We start from the raw sequence: 18,788 nt of genomic DNA on the forward strand, positions 1-18,788 counted from the left end.
TACACCCAAGGTGGGGCTCAAACTCACAACCCAGGGATCAAGGGTTGCATGCTCTACCAACTGAACCAGTCAAGACTCCCATCCTGAACCTTAAGCATGATTTAGCCAGGTGTTTGCTTCCATTTGCTGCTAAAGCAGATGTTACCACAGTCCTTGTTCCTGAAACCAGTTGCTGCTCTAACTTGTCCATTAACAGGTGCTAAGACTGGGGACATCCCCATATGAGGCATTACTCATCATTTAGTTTTACTTTGTTGTTAGCTTCAAGAAATACTCTTAAAAAAAAAAAAATGAACAGGGGTGCTTGAGTGGCTCAGTCAGTTAAGCATCTGACTCTTGATTTCAGTTCAGGTCATGATCTCAAGGTCATGAGATAGAGCCCTGCATTGGACTCTGCACTGGGCTTGGAGCCTTCATTAGATTCTGTCTCTGCCCCACCCCCACACTTCTCCCTCTCTAAAAAATAAAAAAAATAAAAATAAAGGTTTAAGATAATCTGAACAGATTATGCATATAGTATAACATTCTCTTTTATTGCTGAAGGAAAACTACTTCATGCTTGAACATTTGGAGATTACAGATAGACAAATATCCAACCATAGTGATAAAGCAATTAAGTAAAGCCGTGAAGTCCACACTTGGGAGGATATAGACTTGGTCTCATGGAACCAGTGATTGGAAGAAAGAAATACTGCAAGGCAGAGCACTCAGGCATGCAAATAAGGAACTTGGGGCATCTCTCAACATTAGCAGCGTCTTTGTTAGTCACACAAAGTGTGATTTTACATTCCAGTGACAAATGTCCTCAGTCTCTGTAGAGATTTGAGCATGGTGGTTTGCAATTATAGTTATTTTATAACATGGGATTCTGAACTCATGAATAATTAACATTTTGAATATTGCTTAATAGCAGTGATTGGTTTAAAAACAAAAACAAGGCCAAACCCAAGATCCAGAAAATACTTTGGTTGAACACAGAATCTTTATTTCAGGAAACATACAGGGAAAGCTGTATTGTATGTTATTTTCACTTAAATATTGGATATTAATCTGATCTTATTTTTTTCTCAGTAGATTTTAGTGAATTACATGGCTCAGCTTGATAACTTGATAGTTTTTATTATGAAGAATAATAACTCTACAAAAGTAGAGGGGAGTTCTGTGGTTTTTGTTTTTTGGGTTTTTTTTTTTTTAACCTATTTCCAATAAGAACATTTTCTTTTCTTGTTTCATTTACTCCATTTTTATCTCCCCCCGCCCATACACATTATTTTGGTGGAGGGAGTGGTGGAGGATCAGAAGTTTAAAAATCAAATCCCAGGCATCAAATTACTCTTAGCACAAATCAGCACTATATGGATTCACTGCATGGAGCTCTAACAAAGCAAGACTTCTTAAGAGTGACCATAATGTTATTCTCATACCTAACAATTTAGCAATAATTCCAGAGTTAATGTGATAATTTACCAGGGATTGTTGGTGGTACTTAACAAGTAATTCAAATTGGCACTACAGGAAAGCTCTCAGCTGGTAGTTTATTTGCTATTGCGAAAATACAAATGGCCACAGGATTTTGCTTCTGTTTCAAATTCACCTGCTAATCTTTTCTGCATTTTCACTGAATTTTAGAAAAAAAAAGTTGGAGCTGCTCCTCTATCTAGAAATGTTTAAGGACAGAGTACATAAAAACAAAGTGTCTCCTACACCAATATTTTTTGAAGTTTATTTACTTTTTAAATAACCTCTGCACCCATCATGGGGCTTGAATTCATAACCCAGAGATCAAGATTCACATGCTCTTCTGAGACAGTCTGGTGCCCCTCTTATCCCAGTCTTAAGTAAAATGTGTGTGCTTTGTTTTGTTAATTCTGAATGGTGTTAGGATTGTGCACGACTTGGAGAATGTGTTTATGCTTTATTTATTGAGGTCAAGAGTAAGAGGACCCCAAGGGTAGTTGAGGCTTCAGGAATAAAACGATGACTTGATTTTCAAGCAGTGTCCATTTTATTCATGTGTATTATGGAGTAAAATAACAAGAGATTTTAAACAAAAACAAGAGCTTTTTTAAAAAAAAAAAAAAGATTTTATTTATTTGAGAGAGAGAGAGAGCATGAGTGGGGGTGGGGAGAAAGGTTGCTGTGGGGGGAGGTGCGGGTGGAGAGACAGAAGCAGACTCCCTGCTGAACAGGAAGCCTGAGGACTCTATCCCAGGAGCCCTGGATCATAACCTGAGTGGAAAGGAGGTCATGAGTGGAAAGTCTAACAAACTGAGCCACCCCAGGGTTATCCCAAGACAATAACTTTAAAAAAAATACCCTTCTTCCTTATTTGAATTCATTTTCCCAGACACCTTTAGATTGGAGTTGAGACTTGTCTCTTCCTCTTCCTCTAAAGGGGAGGGGTTTCTTTGCTGGAGAAAATTGTAAAAAACACTGACTTAAAGGATAAAGAAAACATGACCCATTGTATTGAGGATATTTTTCTTAGCCAATGCATTTCAAGTGTTTTCAAGTGAAAAAACAGGCTTTAATTATACAATTTATATTCCATCATGCAAAGCTCAGGGCAAAATCCTAACTGGTGCATTTGGTCATACCAGAACTAAAGTCGTCATTATGTTGACCAAAATAAATAATTATAAAATCCAACAGTCCAGAGATTAGTAGACTGTCTAAAATACATTTACCTTTAGCTGCATTTAATACGTATAAGTGGTAATTTAATGATTTTTTGGGGGGGGTGCAATGAGTCCCAGCTTTCAAATATTTCAGAAATGACCATTTCTGTTTGTTGTTCACAATAGCTGATTGGTAAGAATTAGCAGTTATCCACAGCTAGATCAATGGACAGAATATCCAACATATTGGTCAGAGAGCATGGAAAGGGTACAAGTAAATTCTGAGACATTTAGGAAAATTGTTTTTTCCGTTGCTTCTTTTCTAGCTTCTATTCTTGCTAAGATCTGTACCCCCACTTCACTATATACATAGAAGGTACACATGCCTGAACCCCTCACATACACCATACATAATGCATGTAATCTATGTCTTCCTTGTAAGGGACAAGAAATTAATGATTCTCTAGAAAAAACAACATCTAAAGAAGGACTAGGTGAGTATGACCAGATAAAGCTTTTATTTATTTATTTATTTATTTATTTATTTATTTATTCCAGACCACCAGAGCTAGACATCTGGACACCAAGGCCCCTTGGCTCCAAGGAATAACACCGCGCCCTTGTCTTTGTTCCAATCAGTTCCTCGATGCCTGAGAGGGCACATATATCAGACCACCATCCTCAGTAAAATCTCCAGACTCTGAACAAAGTCAAGACTCTGTATCTCATCTCTCTCTCTCTCTCAATATATGCGTGTGTATATATATATAATACAATATATAATATATATAATTTGTATATATATGTATAATTGAGAGATACAAGATATATATCTATTTATATATATACATATATGTATATACATACACATACATTCATATATACATATGTATATGTGTATGTATATACATGTATATATGTATATATACATACATGTATATACGTTAGCCAGCAGAAGGTGGAAGCAAAATTTACTGAAGGTGTATTTTACTGAAGATATATATATATCTATATATATATAGATATTTTACATATACATACACATACATATATCTGTATGTATACATATACACAAATATATCTATATATACGATCGCTATATATCTATATATATGTTATATATATGATATATCTATATAGATAGGTACCTATCTATATATATCTGTATGTATATTTATACATATACATATCTATATAGAGATATATATCTATATAAATATATACGATAGATATATTGTACATATAACATACATATAGATATATAGCGATCGTATATTATAGATATATTTCTATATAGATAGGTACCTATATATCTATCTATATAATATACGATCGCTATATATCTATATGTATGTTATATGTACAATATATCTATATAGATATATATTCTATATAGATACATATATGTATATATACATACAGATATATACATAGATAATAGATATATATCTTCATATATATCCGTATATAGATATATATCTATATATTATATTTATATTAGGATATATATCTAATATTATATTTGTATATTATATATTATATTTTATATTATATTATATTATATATTTTATATTATATTATATATAATTATATAAAATTATATAATAATAAATGAATATATTATGTAATATATATTTATATAATATATAGATATAAGTATCTTCAGTAAAATATACCTTCAATAAACTTTGCTTCTGCCTTCTGCTGGCTCACGTTTGATTTCCATCCTACATGAAGCCATGAAGTCAAGGACCCTCTTGATTGATCCTGCTGGACACCCACCTTGGGTCCTCAGACTGCACTGCCAGTATTGGTATGTTACAGTTTTCAAAGCTGAGCATTCAACCACTCCTTCCATTTTTTTTTTCCTGCAAGATAGAGTGCAAGTTATAATGCCTTTCTTTATAAACATCTTATGGTATTTAAGATTTTCTTTTGACTTTTTTTTTTTAAGAATTTTATTTATTTGACAGAGAGAGATCACAAGTAGGCAGAGAGGCAGGCAGAGAGAGAGGAGGAAGCAGGCTCCCCGATGAGCAGAGAGCCCAATGTGGGGCTCGATCCCAGGACCCTGGGATCATGACCCGAGCTGAAGGCAGAGGCTTGAACCCACTGAGCCACCCAGGTGCCCCTCTTTGATTTTTTTGAAGAGAGTTTATTTATTTGAGAGAGAGCGAACACGAGCAAGGTGATGGGGCAGAAGGAGAGAAACAGACTCACAGCTGAGTCTGCTTTTGTTCCCCACATCAAAAGCAATAAATAAATAAATAAATAAATAAATAAATAAATAAATAAATTTCCTTACTACTTACAGCCCGACAAGTCCTTGAAACAGAGTGACCTTCCTCTAGGAACTCAGCTGCCTCGGTGTGGACACTTTCCAAAGGCCAAGAGGCAATCTTAGCCTGACCCCCTTCCCCAAAATCCTGTGTCTACTTTAACATATAAAAATTCCAGGGTACCTGAGTGGCTCAGTCGGTTAAGTGGCTGCCTTTGGTTCAGGTCATGAATCCTGGGTTCTGTGATTGAGTCCCACATTGGGCTCCCTGCTCAGTGGAGAGCCTGCTTCTTCCTCTCCCTCTGCCTGCTGCTCTGTCTACTTGCACTATCTCTGTGTCAAATAAATAAAAGCTTTTTAAACAATTAACATATAAAAATTCCTTTGGCAACTTCCTTTTTCTCTACCCCCCAAGATACACATTAGCAATCATCCTCCAAGCATATGGCCCACTGATAGACATCTAAAGGGTCTCATGACTGAGATTTTACTAAACAGTAATAAATGACCTTTTCCTAACAATAGCTAGACTCCTCAGAATCTTGGAAACTTTGTTTCCAAAACACCTGGGAGGCCTGTGCTGTCCCTAATACCCTCCAACCTTGAAAGTATATATTCACTCACTCCCCACAACCCCAGTACAGCTCTTTCTGTCCACAGGTCCTGTCCCTACGAGTTTTTTTATATTATTTTTCTTCAGTGTTCCAAGATTCATTGTTTATGCACCACATCCAGTTTCCCATGCAATACGTGCCTTCCTTAATACCCACCACCAGGCCACCAGGCTCAACCAACTCCCTACCTCCCTCCCCTCAAACAAACCCCCAGTTTGTTTCTCAGAGTCCACAGTCTCTCATGATTTGCTCCCCCTCTGATTTCCCCAACTCATTTGTCCACTCTTTCTCCCAAGGTCCTCCGTGTTATTCCTTATACTCCACAAATAAGTGAATATGATAATTGACTCTCTCTGCTTGACTTATTTCACTCAGTATAATCTCCCCCAGTCCCATCATGCTGATACAAAACTTGGCTATTCATCCTTTCTTTCTTTCTTTTTTTTTTTTTTTTAAAGATTTTGTCAGAGAGAGAGAAAGCACACGAGCAGGCAGAGAGGCAGGCAGAGGAGGAGAGAGAGACAGAGAGAGAGGCAGGCTCCCCACCGAGCAAGGAGCCCGACATGGGACTCGATCCCAGGACCCTGGGATCATGACCTGAGCCGAAGGCAGCAGCCTAACCCACTGAGCCACCCAGGCATCCCGGGTATTCATCCTTTCTGATGGAGGCATAATACTCCATAGTATATATGGACCATATCTTCTTTATCCATTCATCTGGTGAAGGGCATCTTGGCTCTTTGCACAGTTTGGCAACTATCCCCCCATGATTTAATAAAACCACCCTATTGCACCAAAGATGTCTCAAGAATTCTTTCTTGGCCATCAGCTCTGAAGCCCATCATTTTCCTACCTCAGCTTTCTGTGACTATTGGAGAAAACTGGTTACAAAGCACAACTAAGCTATGGAAAACTATGATTTTTAGGATGGATTCATGCTTCCTTAGGCAGACATTCAAGTTACTTGCAGGGTCTGATAATATACTAACTTGAAAATAAAGAGTTCCGGGTATTATATCTAGAGAGAAAGCTAGGAGCTAACTGGGACTGGAAGTTTTCCCACAGATAGGATTCTGTAGAATAAATAATTGGGCACAGATAATTGAGAGATTGCAGATCACATAAAGATTTTTCAGGGGCATCTTTGAACCAAATATCTATTACAGTTTTTTTCTTTTTGAGTTATTGGCATATGGTATTTCATTGTTACTGAAACATATTTTGTGTAGGGTTTGGGGGGTAGTTTTTAATTTCTTTTATTTTTTAAGTAATCTCTATACCCAAAATGGGGCTCAAACCCCCAGATCAAAAGTTGCATGCTTCACTGACCAAACCAGCTAGGGACCCAAAACATGAAACATACTTTGAACTAAAAAATCAAAAATATATTCTCCTTCCTTTCCTCCAAGGGAAATTGTGAAAGCCACCATATATAACACAAACCAAAAAGCTGCAGAGGGAGAGGGAATAGCACTTTGAAGTCCTAGAAGGGAGAGATGAGCTCAGTGTGACTGGAGGGTAAGATGTTCATAAGACACTAGAGAAATAGGCCAGGAGACGTGAGCAGAGAAAAACAATGACATTTTCTCTTGGTTACATGGAGAGTTTAGTCCCTAAGCTGAGCAAAGGTAGTTTGTTTTTTGAAATTAGTGATTTCTGGCCATCAGTGCCCCAGCAACCAGAACAGATGTTGGGTGCCATGATCTGTTGGGGATCAGAGTGGGGGTTTGCACAGAGTTTCTGCGTCCTCTCTGGGACAGTCACACTCCCAGAACAATGATGTGTTCATCAACCCATAAGTACTTTACTTATTTTTTTTTAGGTCATCTCTGTACCCAACGTAGGGCTTGAATTTGCAAACCCAAGATCAAGAGTCGCATGCTCTATGGACTGAGGCAGGAGGTGCCCCAACCCAAAAGCCCTTTAAAGGCTGCTTTCTTTTTCTTTTTTTTTTAAATCAAGGTTTCACTGTTCAGGCATGATTGATTTAATCACCATCACTGGTGATTGAACAAAATCTCTGGTCTCTCTGGCCTCCCTGGAGGTCACAGGGTTGGGGTTTGGGGTTGGCCTGAAAGCTCTGGTCCTCTAATCATCTGGTTGGTTTTGGGGTGAACAGCTGCCACCCTGAAGCTATTTAGGGGCTCCCACCTTGCGTCATCTTAATAGCACACAAGGCCCTCTTCTTCTTGCTTAAGAAATTGCAAGGGCTTTAGGAGCTCTGTGCCAGGAACTAGGGGCAAAAACCAAATGCATTTTTTATTATACTGCAGAAGAAGAGTAGGAAAATTCTGGTTACCTCATTTACCCAGGTAAATATAGATAGACACCTCTTCTGGTGCGGTGCACTTCTAGACATATCTAATGGAGAGAAGAGAAATAAAACCAAGGTACAGACTCCAGAGTGGAGGACCCACATCTCACTCAGAGTGGGCTCCAAGGGTCAAAGCAATCCTGCCCAGGGCCCCCTGGGGACGGATTCCTACACAGACACTTGAGAAGTTTCTCTAGCTTGTGTTGACGCCTATGGTGAAATTCTGTATTTAACTATCTTTGACAAGACCTACATTTGAAAATGCATTTGGTGGGGGTGCCTGGGTGGCTCAGTCAGTTAAGCTGTTCAGCCTCTACCTTTGGCTCAGGTAATGATCCTGGGGTCCTGGGACTGAGTCTGGCATTGGGCTCCCTGCTCAGCAGGGATCCTGCTCTCCCTCTCCTTCTCCTTTTTTCCCTCCCACCACTGCTTGTTCTTTCTCTCTCTCTGTCAAATAAATATTTTTAAAAAAATTTTAAATGCATTTGGCATCCCGAATTTGTTAATTCATGTTATAAATAACTGAAATGCAATTTCATCGAACCCTGCTCAATCATATTAGGAGTGCTTTTCTGGTTTCTATTTTATTATATTGCTCACAATCTATTCCATTTCTTTATAAAGATGCTAGATGGGCTCTTTCATTAAAAGAAGGATTAAGAGTTTACTTCTTAAGGTTTGGACATCACTTTCTTACATATATTGATAGAAAAGTGGAAAAAATCTATTGGTGTTTCTATCATAATCAGGGAATTTGGCTGAGTTTTTAAGTTTTCTTTATGATGTACAAAGTGACAATCCTCCTTGGTGAAATCTGAAAGCCTTTTCCTTCTATCTTAAAATTATTTTATAAGATGTAGTCTTTCAGCTCTCTGATACTGGGATATAGAAGATAGGACTTATCAAGGAACGGTGGGAAATATTTGGAACAATCCTGTGACTTCTGTAAGGCTATAGAGGGAAAGACCATGAGAAAGAAGAACAAAGGATCATGGACAGCCCAGTTTCTACCCCGAGACCTTACTCCTTTTGTTCTGTATCACTAGCCTTCCTGCCAATATTGTATTGAGTGCTCCTTCCAATCACAGATTTCCTTTTACTGGGTGACAAAGGATCCTGCAGGAATTCTGCTCATCGAAGTCCCCCAAAACCACCTTCCCTTGTTCTAATCAGTGCCTTTGGGATATCCCAACACACCATGAAAAATGCCTTTCTGTAACCAAAACCTATAGGCAAAAAATCTATCCTACCAGATGTCATGATAAGCTATAAAGCTTTAGTAATTAGAAGAATGTAGCAGTGGCTCAGGGACAGACTCCTAGAGCTTGGGGAAGAATAGAGAGACTAGAATCAGACCTTGCACAGATGGGCCCCGGATTTTTGAGAGGCAGCAGTTCTGAGCAGGGAAGAAAGGATGAGAGATGATATTTTCAAGAGAAAATGTCAAGGGTTGTGGCTCTATTCATGGGATTTTATATATGATTATGAAACCATTTGACATCGTTTGGTGAAGCTAGAGTTTAAAACCACAGTGGAGAAATTTGGCACACCAGGATCTATCAGAAATGTTCAAAGCACCCTTATGAATAATGGCCAGAACATGAACAACTCAAATGGCCAGTTGCTATGGTCTGCATGTTTGTGTATCTCCAGAATTCAGATGTTGAAATCCTCACCCTTAAACATGATGGTATTAGGAGGTGGGGCCTATGGGAGGTGATTAGGCCATGAGGATGGAGCACTGAGGAATGGAATTAGTGCCCGTATGAAATAGATGTCACAGAACTCCCTAGCCCTTCCACCCTGACTCATAAGAGGAACCTTGCCTGGCCAGGCTGCCATCCTGATCTCTTAACCTCCAGTCTCCAGAGCTGAAAACAATACATTTCTGTTGTTCATAAACCACCAGGCTATGATGTTTCATTGTACCAGGACATGTCATGCAGGAGGATGGCAACTGTTGATGAGAAGCACAAAAATAACATAGAGGAAATAAAACAGATCCCAATAAGCATAGAAAATATGCTAGGATTCCATGTACCAGAACCTCAAAAACAAATGGACCCAATTCGAAAATGGGCAAAGGACTAAAGAAACAGTTCTCTGAAAGAAGGTATACAAATGGTCAATAGGCATACAGTTATCAGGGAAATGCACATCGACACCACAATTAAAAGGCAGATAATAGCACACAATAGAACTCTGAATTCTAGAGGGACCCAAACATACATTTGTGAGGATGTAAAAGGATTGGAACCCTCATACACTGCTGGTGGGGATATATGATGGTGCAGCCACTTTGGAAAACAGTCAGTAGTTCCTTAAGGTGTGATCCAGCAATTCCACTCCTAGCAGTATATGCAAGAGAAATGAAAACCTATGGCCACACAAACACTTGTACACAAATGTTCATAATAGCATTATTTATGATGGCCCCAAAATAGAAACAGTCCAAATGTCCATCACTTATCAACAGATTTTTTAAAATGTGATATATCCATAAACTGGTGTGTTATTCAACAAAAAAAAGAAAGTATGAATATATGCTACAGTATGGACAAACCTTGGAAACCTTATGTTGTGAGGACAAAACCAGTCATAAAGTGCCATATGTTGTAGGATTTCATTTATATGAAATGTCTAGGATAGAAATATCTGTGGAGACTGGAAGCACATTAGCAGTTGCCTATGGTTGGAAAAAGAGATGGAGGGGGGGGAATAAGTTATAGCTGCTGATAGGCATGGGTTTCTTTTCAGGACAAGGAAAATGTTCTAGAATTGATTATGAAGATAGTTGCACAAATCCTTGGGCATATTAAAAATCACGGATATTGTGCACTCTAAATGGCTAATTTTATAGCATGTGAATTAGATCTTAATAAAGTTGATTTGAAAAAAAAACAAACAGGGAAACTGAACAATGTATGAATCAAAGGGGCATATTTTGGGGTAAAATGATAAATATAACCAAGGTATTACAAGAGTAGGAACTCTGTGACCTCAGGAGAAAGGAAATATCAAAGGACAGTTCACATGGTATTCTTTTAGGAAAGCACCTGTTGTGGTGTCTAGGTGGATCAGGTGGTTGAGTGTCCAACTCCTCATCTTGGCTCAGGTCTTGATCTCACCATTGTGAGTTCGAGCCCTGTAATGAGCTCTGCACTGAGTATGGAGCCTACTTAAAAAACAAAACAACCCCCCCCCCAAAAAACAAAACAAAACAAAACAAACAAAAAAGAAAATGTCTCCCTATATGTAGTGGGATGAGAGCAAATAAGATAGCTAAAAAAATAACTCTACCCCTCCCGGGAAGATAGAACCACCTGTCTCCCCTCCTGCTTCCTTCAGCTGTGAACCACAGAGTAGGCTGGCCATGCAATGTGGAGTGCGGGGCGGCCTCACCTCATCCCAGGGCACTGGCACACTGCCCACACACCTACACCTGCACACACTGCTCCCTTCCTTTTGCACAAACCAAGGGCCTGGCCAGAGCTGGAGCTGAGAACCCCGTTGTTTTCAGAATCCCAACCACCCCTGCTCAGTGTCATGGGGCCAACTCCTCAGCCTCCAGTCTCTACACCCAGGTTTTCCTCTCCACATTTAAAAACACCCTTCTTGAGAATGACAGTATCCTTTGGGACTCCTGAGTAGGCACCTGCCTCTCCCCTCAGACCCTTGGCCTGCCTCTCATGGCAGCACCCTAGGCTCTCTGCATGATTCCAGGTTCTCAAAACAATGTATTTTGTGGAGATGGTTAGGACATTTCACATTTCCCAGAATTCCTTTATTTCACATGCTGCCTGGTACTGTACTCTTCTGCAACAAACATTCTGATATTGGGGGCAAAACAACCAGGGCCAGAAAGGGGTATCCTTGCACCCTTGGATGGTTGGGAATAAGCTAGGATGTCCCAGAGGAGATGGGCTTGTGGGGAGGAGGGTAGGAATTAAAGGAGTTAGGGGAGAGGGTTCAGGAGGGAGCACATGGCAGATATGGGAGGGATGGTAGGGGAGGGAATCACAAGTTCCTTGCTTGCTGTGCTTACCCCAAGAGCGACCCTTGGGACACAGTTGGGTTGGAAAGGCTTTGATTTGCCCTCTCCCTACCAACACTCAGGGCTCCAGCTCTCCTCTTAGCCTAGGGGTGCTTTTGCCTAAGGTCAGAGCCCTTTCCCCATGGCCTTGAGCACTAAAACAAATGTCAGGAAGTCAGTGCCATCTATCTCTTCCAGACTCCACCATTCCTCTCTTGGACTTGGGGCTCTGGCTCTATAAGAACTCCTGTTCCCTAACCCATGGGACTAAACACCTTTCCTCTGCCTTCCACACCCACCAAACCTCTCAGAGCAGCACTGTACAATGGACCCAGCAAAGGAGGAGAACAGGAAATCTCAGCTGTCCTGGGCACAGTGCAGTGGGTAGTAGGAAGGGGCTCTCTTTCCTGGAAAAGCCTTTCTGAGCCCCCAAGTGAGCATTCTGGCGCCTGTCAGCCCATGTGCTCTCTCCAGAAGCCCTCTGGGCAGTACTGTGAGCTTGGTCTTGGGGAAGGCAATGCATCTCTTTCACCTCCACTCCCATTAGAGGTCTCCACCTGGGATCCTGCCAAGCCCACATTTGGGATACTTGGTCCCCTCAGCTAAATTGAAGCCCTCTCCCCCTTTCTTCTGCTAAACACACTGGCTTCACCAGGGCAGCCGCACCAACACATACACACACACACATGCACACTTACTACACATGCACACATGCACGCACATACACTCCCTCCAAGGCCTGTAGATGAGCAGATAGCCACCAGAGGACAGTAGTTCCCTCTTCTTTCTCTTCTTGGGCTAGAGTACAAAATTCTCAGCCTTTTGCAGTGGTGAGTGGGGGCTCCAGCGTAGACAGAGGGATGGTCCTCAAGGAGACCCAAATCCCACTGCAAGGACTGGACTGCAGAGGATGGTATTGGTGCCAACTTCTGGACTCAATTTAAATTCCAGGAAGTAAAAATGGGCTTTAAGGAAGCCGACCCTTAGTTGCTAAAAATATCATTGTCAGAATGACATCTTTGTCAGACATCATTGTCAGAGTGATTTGAATCATTCTGAAAACTTCAATAAATTTTAAAAGCACAATATTAGGGGCGCCTGGGTGGCTTAGTCATTAAGCATCTGCCTTCAGCTCAGGTCATCATCCCAGGGTCCTGGGATGGAGCCCTACATCAGGCTTCCTGAGCAGGAAGCCTGCTTCTTCCTCTCCCACTCCCCCCTTCTTGCATTCCTTCTCTCACTGTCTCTCACTCTCTGTCAAATAAATAAATAAAATCTTTTAAAAATAAAAATAAAATAAAAGGCAATATTTATGCAAGCCAAGTAAATCTAAAGAGAGCTGAAAGGCCCCAAACCTGCCTGTCTCCCTGTGAGCCCAGCCTTGGCCCGCTTGAGAGCCTGACCATCTGGGCCTGGGGGCTGCACAGGTGGCCTGGAGAGGTGGCTACCCAGGGAGGGTATTTGGAGGAAGTAGGGTCTTCATACAGAACCAAGGACAAAAGAGGAAATGTCGGCCACAGGGCCCAAAGGGTGAGACACTCCTCGAGTCTTACCTCAGCTTCTGACCCCTATATGAGGTCCATCTAACACCCCATCCACCCTCCCAGGAGGCAGCAGCCTGAAACAGAGCCTGGCCCCTAGCAGCAGTTTCCAGGTGACTCATGGGACCCTCCCTGCTTAAGGTCCTCAGAAACAGCAGGGCTATGGGAAGGCCTGAAAGGCAGCAGAGAGGATCCAAGTACAGGTGGGACCATAAGTCAGTGAGGTGTGGTGGTGATGTATGTCCCTATGTCCCACTCATGTCCCCAGAGTGAGGCCAAGGCAGAGAGAAAGGAAGTAGAGAAGATAGTTTTTAAATTTTTTTTTTAATCAAGGTTTCACTATTCAGGCATGATTGATTTAATCACCCATCTTTGGTGATTGAACACAATCTTTGGTCCACCTGGAGATAAAAATACCCGGCTGCAGCAGTGTATTTTCTAAACAATGGAGTAAAGAGGCTGATGCCTTTTTTTCATCATTGGTACTTTTACCACTTTAAATTTTTTTTAGAGGGGGCATCGGGAAGGGGAGAGGGAGAGAAAGAGAATCTCAAGCAGGCTCCATGCTCAGTGCAGAGCCCCACTCTGGGCCTAATCTCACGACCCTGAGATCTTGAGCCAAAATCAAGAGATAGATGCTCGAACAACCGCACCACCCAGGTCCCCCTCATCACAGGTACTTTAAAACAAATTACTTGTTTACTTCCCATTGTGCTGCTTTTAGTTATACCCTAACTGTGCATTTGCCTCTTTTCTTTGCTGAAAACCAAAGTTCAAATCCTCTTTGGTATCATGGCCAACCCCAGTGCCCCAAGTCCTGCTCAGGGTAACTCCTTCTGGGGTGTGTCTCCAGGCCCATACACACACACACACACACACACACACACACATACATACATATATATTTTTATATATATTTTAATATAAATTATATATATTCCTATATATGCAATATATTATCATATATATTATATACATATTCCCTTTTAAATGGAAAAGTGTCATCTTGCTTTACTATTACTAATGTAAACATTTGATGTCAAAGAAATGAAGGTAATTTTACAAACCCAGAATGTTTGGAAGTACGTGAAATTTCCATTTTATTGTTATATTCGAGCACACTAGCTCAAATGCATTTCTCCACAACTATTCCAACATAACTCGTTTGGAATTATTTCAGTCATCCTTAACATGTGACTCTGCCAAATACTTTGAATCTAAAATAAAAGTATAAAATTTCATTTATTAACTTTTAGATGAATGAGGTAAAGAAAGTCATCAGGGGATGGTTGGGACTGTTAATTTCCATCAAGAAATTGTGTTGAAATATTTCCTCTGGTACAGTAGTTATAAATTAGAATTTTCAATAAACAAGAGCAGAACAAAAGTACAATAAAAGAAACTTCTTCAGGTTAAGCTTTCCATAGTCCCAAACCTCCGAGAAAAGCAAGGCAAAGCATCTTTCCTGCAAATTAAGTGAGTTTCCAGTATTTCCATGCAGTTGACCTTTCAGAGATAGATAGGACATATCATTCACACACACACACACACACACACACACACACACACACACACATATCTTGGTTCTGCTTGTATTAATTATGTCTGAAGCGTTTAATACCCATCCAAGTCCAAAGGTGGAAGAACTGAGAAACTGGTACGCTAATAGGCAGACTGTGAAAGCACAGGCTGGTTGAGCAGGTGCAGCCCAATGGGAAGTTTTCTTCCATGAAGGCTGAGAATAGTCCTGCTAGAGAGGCCAATGAGAATGAGGCAAGTTGGGGCACCTGGGTGGCTCTGTGGGTTAAGCCTCTGCCTTTGACTGGGGCCCTGGTCTCAGGGTCCTGGGATGGAGCCCCATATCCAGCTCTCTGCTCAGCAGGGAGCCTCTTCCCCCTTCCCCTCTGCCCACCTCTCTACCTCTGTGATCTTTCTTTATGTGTGTGTATCAAATAAATAAAGTTTTTTAAAAAAATAAAAGAGTAAGGAAAGTCAATGTAGGAAGAGACAGAAACATTCTTCTCCCTCACTTACTATCTGCCACTATTTTAAAAAGGTAAGTCATGGGGCACCTTGGTGGCTCAGTCCTTAAGCATCCACCTTCAGGTGAGGTCATGATTCTGGGATCCTGGGATCCATCCCGGTGTCAGGCTCCCTGGTCAGTGGAGAGCCTGCTTCTCCCTCTGCCCCTCACACTGCTCATGCTCTCTCTCTATCTCAAAACCTTTTTAAAAAAATTTTAGTTGTGTGTGTTGTTTTTAACTATGATCTGGTGTTTCTCTATTTCTTCTTGCTTCTCATTTTGATGCGTCATCCTAGCTGCCTATGGTATATTAGGGGATCCTGCCAATATTTGGGTAGGCTATTGCCAGTTCTTCACGAACCAATTTGCCAATGCTTCATATCTGAGCGGCTTCTTGGGAGAGCAGGCACACCAGGATCTCAAGCAGCGCCTGGTGGAAGGGGCAGGGCAGGTACCAAGTCCTCTTGCTCTTGTTTGCAAACATCCATGACCCTGACGTGCGAAGGCAACTAGGGATGCCTCTGAACCGCAGCACATGTGGACACATGTGGACCCCACAACGCTGAGGGGAACCAACATCGTGCTCTGCTCAGCATGATCCAGCAGGCTTCAAGCACCCAGCGGGGTGCCTGTGGCCAGCCCCACCACCTCGGCCCATCCCTATATATAAATTCCTTTATAAGAGGGATTATTTTTCATAGGAAGTGTGGACATGAATATATTCGTGCATGCTTGCTTGTTCGCCCGTGTTTTTAGACTCTATTCAGACATATAGGTATGTGAATTCCTTGTAACTGGTGTATGTCCTGTTTCATCACCTGCACAGATCATCTTTGATTTTGCCTTCCCCTGTGGATGGACATTTAGGATGTGCCGAAAGTTCCTCTGTTATAAGCAATGCAGCAATAATGCTAGTCCCTAGTGCCGTGCCCAGCTAGAGGGGCACAGGGCAGCAATCCGTTACAGTGGGGAGGAGTCTATCCATGCCTTTGTGTAGAATTTCTACTGAATGGTGATAATTAGCAGAAGACATGCTTTTAGTCAGTAACTGCTTTTAAATTCTGCCCAATGCACCCCTTACGGCCTTCAGGGCTGGACTGCTCCCTCCCTCCACCATGGTTTCGTGGTAGATACTGAAAAGTGGAATTATATTTCAGTTTTCATGAGTGCTGCCCACTGTTTATTCCAAACTTCATTCCAAAGTTGATTTTTTTCCATCAGCTTTTAAAATACCTTTATGTTTGATTTTCTTCATCTTCTCCCACCCTGGCCGCCTCAGCCTCCTGCGAACTTTCTCTCCCTTTATCTGGACATTGGATCGACTGTCCACGAATTTCTGAGCCCAGCTTTCTGATATCATCCACTAGTTCCAGTATATGTTGGTGAATCCAGTCTATACTGACCCCCATGTCCTCTCCCTGTGAATCCTGGATGGGCCCAGGAGATCTCTGCTTATAAACAAAACATTCCAAAATTGAACCTTGCATCCCCCTCCTGTTACTGATGCTTCCCCGTCTTAGTTAGGGGCAAGGGCAACTCAGTCACCTTCACCCTTGGTCCACTGTCTTCACAGACCTGCTCCCACCATCCTGCCTAGTCTGTGACTTAGGGTTTTTTTTTTTTTTCTGATGACAGGATTGTTTAATATTTTTATGGTTTCCTAGTTATTATTTTAAATTCAATTAATTAACGTATAGTGTGTTATTAGTTTCAGAGATAGAGTTCAGTGACTTATATAATACCCAGTGCTCATTACATCATGTCCCCTCCTTACTGCCCATCGTCCCATTAATCCATCCCTCTACCCTCCACCCCTCCAGCAACCCTCAGTTTGCTTCCTAGGGAAGAGTCTCTTGGGACATTTGGGTGTCTCAATTGGTTAATCATCTGCCCTACGCTCAGGTCATGATCCCAGGGTCATGGGATTGAGCCCCATGTAGGGCTGCCCCTCTCTCTCTAATATAAATTAATAAAATCTTTTTTAAAAATCTCTTATGGGGGCGCCTGGGTGTCTCAGTAGGTTAAAGCCTCTGCCTTCAGCTCAGGTCATGATCCCAGGGTCCTGGGATCCAGTCCCGCACTGGGCTCTCTGCTCAGCAGAGAGCCTGCTTCCTCCTCTCTCTCTGCCTGCCTCTCTACTTGTGATCTCTGTCTGTCAAATAAATAAATAAAATCTTTTTTAAAAATCTCTTATGGTTTGTCTCCCTGACTTGTTTTATTCTTCCCTCCCTTTCCCCATGATCCTCTGTTTTGTCTTTTAAATTTAACTTACAAGATCATATGATAATTGTCTTTCTTTGACTGATATATGTCATTTAGCACAATACCCTCTAGTTCCATCTACATCATTGCAAATGGCAAGATTTCATTTTTTGATGGCTGAGTAGTGTTCCATTGTATGAGTAGTGTTCCATTGTATTATATATATAATATAAATGTAAAGAAAATTGTCCAGTTTCATTCTTCTGCATGTGGCTGTCGAATTTTCCCAATACCATTTGTTGAAGACACTATCTTTTTTTCCATTGGATATTCTTTCCTGCTTTGTGTGACTTAGGTTCTTGTTTGTAGCTTTAAAAACAAGTCCATAGTTCTCACCTGAAAGGCCATTTTCTAGCTTAGGCCAACTTCTCTCTTACCTAGGTCACCCACAAAATCTCCAACCAGCTTTCTGCCCCAGGCTTGCCTGAGAACTTCATCCATTGTCTTCCCTGTTCCCAGGACTTCTTCTACACCACACATCTGACTGCACTGTTCAACCCTCTCCATTTCAGCGTGGAGGCCTCCTGATCTCCCTTCCACTCTCCTACCTAGCATTGCCCTCTCCCCTGTCCTCCCCCCCTGTTCTAAGCTCCAGCTGCATACTAGAAAAGCAGAGAGGTCGTCCCCCAATTACGACTTCTCCAGGCACCCTCCTCCCCTCAGCCTACAATACCCTGAAGACCCTCTTTGTCAGCTCCTCCTCATCCTTCTTTCCCCTCAAACACAGCGTCTTCTAGGGAGCCCTCCCAGCCCCACCCCATCCAGAGAGTAGGTTAAGATTGGAATGTAGGGTCGTTGAGGTCTGTTGGAGGCTGACCAGGGGTCACCACAGGTTGGCTGGGGGCCGTTGGGCACTGGCTGGGGGCTGTTGGGGATTGGCTGGAGGCCTTTGGGGGGCTGACTGGCAACTGTTGGGGATTGGCCAGGGTCCGTTGGGATTGACTGGATACCGTTGGGGTGCTGACTGAATGCTGTTAGGGTGCTGGCTGGTCCGATGGAGATTGTCCCAGGCCTTGGGCAGTTGCTGCGAGCAGTGAGGGAGGCCGTGCCTTCTCCAGAGACAAACAGGTTTGGAAGGTGCGGATTGAGGGGTAGACACCATGGG

The 18,788-nt window shown here is 41.8% G+C and overlaps 1 protein-coding gene across 1 annotated transcript; it reads right to left on the reverse strand.

The window, feature by feature from the left end:
* Window positions 1-14,900: 14,900 nt before the first annotated feature.
* LOC131824344 (phosphatidylinositol N-acetylglucosaminyltransferase subunit Y-like) lies at window positions 14,901-17,534 on the reverse strand. Its single transcript, XM_059162014.1, has 2 exons — window positions 15,379-17,534; window positions 14,901-15,163 (listed from the first exon to the last, which is right to left on the reverse strand). Exons 1-2 carry the CDS (start codon window positions 15,413-15,415, stop codon window positions 14,994-14,996), a joined length of 207 nt encoding a protein of 68 aa, XP_059017997.1. The 5' UTR covers window positions 15,416-17,534; the 3' UTR covers window positions 14,901-14,993.
* Window positions 17,535-18,788: the final 1,254 nt, after the last annotated feature.

Source organism: Mustela lutreola, chromosome 2, assembly GCF_030435805.1.
Source record: "Mustela lutreola isolate mMusLut2 chromosome 2, mMusLut2.pri, whole genome shotgun sequence".
Lineage (NCBI taxonomy): Eukaryota > Metazoa > Chordata > Mammalia > Carnivora > Mustelidae > Mustela > Mustela lutreola.